Source organism: Sorex araneus, chromosome 3, assembly GCF_027595985.1.
Source record: "Sorex araneus isolate mSorAra2 chromosome 3, mSorAra2.pri, whole genome shotgun sequence".
Taxonomy (NCBI): Eukaryota; Metazoa; Chordata; class Mammalia; order Eulipotyphla; family Soricidae; genus Sorex; species Sorex araneus.
This window is the reverse complement of record NC_073304.1, coordinates 190,576,918-190,581,538: the sequence shown is the minus strand read 5'-3', so window position 1 is coordinate 190,581,538 and position 4,621 is coordinate 190,576,918. Positions and strand designations below refer to the sequence as shown.

Genomic DNA, 4,621 nt, shown 5'->3' with positions numbered 1-4,621 from the left:
GTCTAATTTCTGTATTAAATATTCCAGTTTATAAATACTAAATGTGATTTCTATTTTTCTATTGACCTGATGGAACCTAACAAGTCAACTTTGTTGTCTTCTCTCACTGAGTCAATCCAAGGAACAGATATACAAAATAATTTAAATAATAGCCTTAAATTTCTCCAAGATGGGGAATAGAGAGATAGTTCAGGTGTTCTGGTGTGTAAAGTATGTGCAGCAAACCACATTACTGGAACATATGGTCCCTGGGGTATCTCTGTGGGTACTCCTCTATGCCCCTATGCCCACATTTCCAGGTGTGGCCCTGGTGGCTTAGAGCCTGAGCAGTGCTTCGTCCTAGGCTTTTGCATTGAAATGCTGGTATGATTGGTTAAGATTATCCAGGAGGGAATCAGGACTCCTGAACACCGATTGTGAGGCTCCCCATTGCTATATCCCTCAATTTTTTTTCCCCCCAGGACAGCGTGCTTCATGAATGAAAGGTAGAACACCGAGACAATGACTTGACATATAAATGCAATGATTTTCTTAGTATTTAAATCTTTTTATTATTGTAGGAGGTATTATAGGGAGGTCAAACTTCCCTTGTATAAATTTACTGAGTAATAATGGAAAATTGATACAATAGTTAAATGAAATAAAATGGCGTTCTTCTAAAAATTTACATTCTCACATCTTCTTTTATCTTCTTTGTCACTCAATGTTTCACTTGAAAAAATACTTAAACTATCTCATACCATTTGGCTTGAGTTTGCCTCAAGGAACTTGAGCTAATATAAAACAGCAAAATAAATCTTTTTGTATTCATTATTTAAACACAATATTTCAGGGTTTTTCAATTTAAACTACTGAGTAACTACTATATCAGCACAAAGTGTTAAGATACAACTGTGAAAAAAAAGATACATCTGTGAACAAAACAGATCCAGACACTTTGTATTCTAATGAAAGATGTTAGACAATAAATGCTAGCAACATTTTTATTGACTGATCTTGAAAGTTCCTTAAGTGTAACAATTTTATTTCCTACATTATTGGTCATTTTTTCATACAGATCTGTAATCATTTGTAATCAAATTTTTTTGGTTAAAAAATAATTTTGATAGCTTGAATCCTAGGTACTTGCAAGAACAAAAATACCTTAAAAGCAAATAATATCACCTCCAACATCCATGTATAAATTATTGATAATGTAAATTATTTATATTAAACAGTAATTTAATTTTTAACTGAAAATTAAAGATATATAATAAAATAAGACAACTTTCACACTGTTCTGTGATACTCAGTTCACCTCTTGTATAGAAACATGGCATTTAAAGGGACCATTTATACCTGCTAATTTTTTTGGGTGGTCATACCCGGTGATGCTCAGGGGTTACTCCTGGCTCTGCCCTCAGGAATCACTCCTGGTGGTGCTCAGGGGACCATATGGGATGCTGGGAATCGAACCTGGGTCGGTTGCGTGCAAGGCAAATGCCTTACCCACTGTGTTATCGCTCCAGCCCTATACATGCTAATATTTTATAAATTTTTAAAATTATTTTATGGACACAAGCAAATCATTGTGAGTGAAGTTCATTCCTCATTCATGGATGTGTAGTCATTTGGTGGATTTTCTTTCTGTTTGGGGAATATCACTTTCATAATAAATCTTGTGATCATCAGACTTGAAGTCTCATTTTCCTTGGGCCTTGTTAGCAAGCATAGTCATATCATTTTAAATACTGCTGCTTTTCCTTTACTTATTTGGCACTCAAAATTGTTGTCACTGTAGCTTTATTTCATGTTATAGTTACTTAGATCAGAATCTTACCAAGCATAAAGTCTTAATGCTTTACTTCAAATTATTTATCAATGTGGCATTTTAATAATATTGGAAGAAGAATCTTGTAAGAAACAGTCAAGTTTAATCAATAGCAGATTAAACTAGATTGATTAAGTTAGTTTAATCAACTCTCCCCAGGAGAGTTCCCTTGAAGATTCAAATGTTAGAGAAAATAATGTAAAATTTAATTATGACTGATCATTATCTTATTTGCACTGTAGCATTGTCTTTTCATATTATAATTTAGATATTGATGATTTTATTTGTGCAGCACACTGTCCACCAAAAATTATTCAATATGTATGATATAGCCACGATTGTGAAAAGTGGTGGTGGATTGAGACAGTGCTTAGCTTCAGAGGCTTGAAGACATAGCACAGATCTGATAAAAATTAAAATTTGAATAGTGATTTATCATCTACAAGACATAAACTATTGTGATTCTCATGGTTTGTGACAGTGGTGGGATATATTATTTATGTAATATGTATATATTAGTAAAGACATGAACCCAATAATCTTGAGCTGTCATTATTTTAACAGGACAATAATGAATAAGAAGTTATCATTTCAGTAGGATATAAACTGTTGTAAGATTTGTGAGAAGAGGAATTCCTAGCTAGAAATACCAATGGCAGTATCTTGTAGGGGAGGGTATTAGTGATGGATTTTTCAAGTGTATCGTAATTGTTGACTTTAGTTATATTGATTACGAGGAGATTCTCCTACTGAAGAGTTTTCTCAGGGCGGCCTTCATGTCTCGGTTTCTCAGGCTATAGATGAATGGATTTAACATTGGGGTTACTGCCATGTACATTACCGTTATCACAGCATCTTTTAAGCTGTAACTAGTCAAAGGGCGGAAATACATGCCCATAACAGTCCCATAATACAAAGATACAACTGTGAGGTGGGAACCACAGGTCGAAAAGGCTTTGAGTACACCCTTGGTGGACGGGACCCGTAAGACTGTGGAAAAGACCCGGACATAGGATATTATGATGCATATTAAGGGCACAGAGAACACACCAACCCCTAGGTACATCATCTTTACATTAAATGTGATGTCAGAACAAGACAATTTGAGTAAAGGAGTAATATCACAGTAGAAGTTAGCTACCTCCCGGTTTCGACAGAAAGACAGTCTAGCTGTGAGCAGAGTGTGGGGGAGGGCATTACTGTTTCCAACCACCCAAGATCCAACAACTAACAGAACGCAAGACTTTGGACTCATAATTGTTGTGTAATGGAGTGGGCGGCTGATGGCCACAGCACGATCGTACGCCATTGCAGCCAAGATGTAGCTGTCTGTGTTCCCCAAGCCAATCATAAAATACATTTGTGTTAGACATCCCCCAAAGGAAATAGTTTTTGTGTTCAAAAGATGGTTAGCCAGCATCTTAGGGATGGTTACAGAGGAGAAGAAAATGTCAACAAAAGAAAGATTGGCAAGGAAAAAATACATGGGATTGTGAAGCCGAATGTCTGAGCGAATGGCCAAGATGATGAGGAGGTTTCCAATCAATGTGATGGGATAAATGAACAGGAAAAGGATGGAGAAGATTTCTTCTTGTTCCTGTTGTCCAGTAACTCCTAAAAGAATGAAATCCAGGGTAGAGGATTGGTTTTCTTCTATCATGGTTCCTTGATTAAGAAAGGGAAGAAAGTTATACAGAATAATAAATGAAATTACAGTGAGTAATGATTCTTTTTAAATACAAGTTTTGATTAAGTGATCAGTCTTATCTACAACTGAGTTTATTGAATATGGAGATACTTGGGGGAAATACCTTTGTTTGAATCGTGGGACCAAATGAGTTACCTCTGGACAAGTATGTCCAAGAAGTGATTAATCTTGGAATTGGTTCCTCCCATGCTATTCTGTACATATGTACTCAAATACCTATGATTTAACAACTAATAATACATAATTTCTATGATTTATGTGTTCTATGTGTTACTTTGCTAAGCATAGGGGGGAAATCACATGCAGTGAAAAGCCCAATTTTAAAATTAATTTGTTCAACTTTTTGCATCCAAAGCTGTTAAAAATAAAAAGAAAAGGCGCGGGCGAGGGAAGGGACGCCTCACCGCACCGAGCCAGGCACAGGGCCTAGGGCAGCAGCCGTCTCTCCCGCCACCCGAGTTCGGTAGCCTCCGGCCACTTCCCCCACCCCGGGGAGGTTGATGGCGAATATGTGGCAGGCGAAGGAAGGAACAGAGCCATGATGGTTGGTCTCACTTGCAGTTTATTCCAGTCTTCCCTCTATACACTCTCCATCCTCTCTATCCTTTCCGCGCTCTATACACTTTCCGCCCCCTCACCTTCTCTCCAAACCCCTTTTATTGATCATGGCCCTTCCAAAGGGCGCAATACATTGACGTCACCAAAAGCACCAAAAGATCTTACAGGAAGAACATTGAGGCAACATAATTCTCTTGTATCTGCAGGCCTGCTAATCTAGGCCCCCCGGAAAGAAGATACAAAAACAAAAGGGAAGCCTTCTTTGGGCTGAAAGCACTCGGATTTACATCCCAAAGACCAGGCTGGGCTGCAGCCTGGAATCTACAATGTCAAATCAAACCTGGCTAGCACCTTAGATCTGCGGGGTCAAAGATCAGCTAGGTTTCTGTGACAAAAGGTTTCTGTGACAAAACTCCAGAAGGCAGCTGGAAAAGGGGAAATATTCCAACATCTCCCCCCTTTTTGTTTAGAACAGATTTTAACCATAAAATAAAATGCTAGGCACAAAAAGTTCAATAACACTAGCAGAACACCTATTCTCTAGG

The 4,621-nt window shown here is 37.7% G+C and overlaps 1 protein-coding gene across 1 annotated transcript; it reads right to left on the bottom strand.

Moving 5' to 3' along the window:
* Nucleotides 1-2,540: 2,540 nt before the first annotated feature.
* On the bottom strand, nt 2,541-3,470 carry LOC101539573 (olfactory receptor 1A1). The gene has a single exon (XM_004604970.2). It carries the CDS (start codon nt 3,468-3,470, stop codon nt 2,541-2,543), a length of 930 nt encoding a protein of 309 aa, XP_004605027.1.
* Nucleotides 3,471-4,621: the final 1,151 nt, after the last annotated feature.

Coding starts and splice junctions, on each gene's coding strand:
- LOC101539573 (XM_004604970.2), bottom strand. CDS start 3,470: ATGATAGAAGAAAACCAATCCTCTACCCTGGATTTCATTCTTTTAGGA.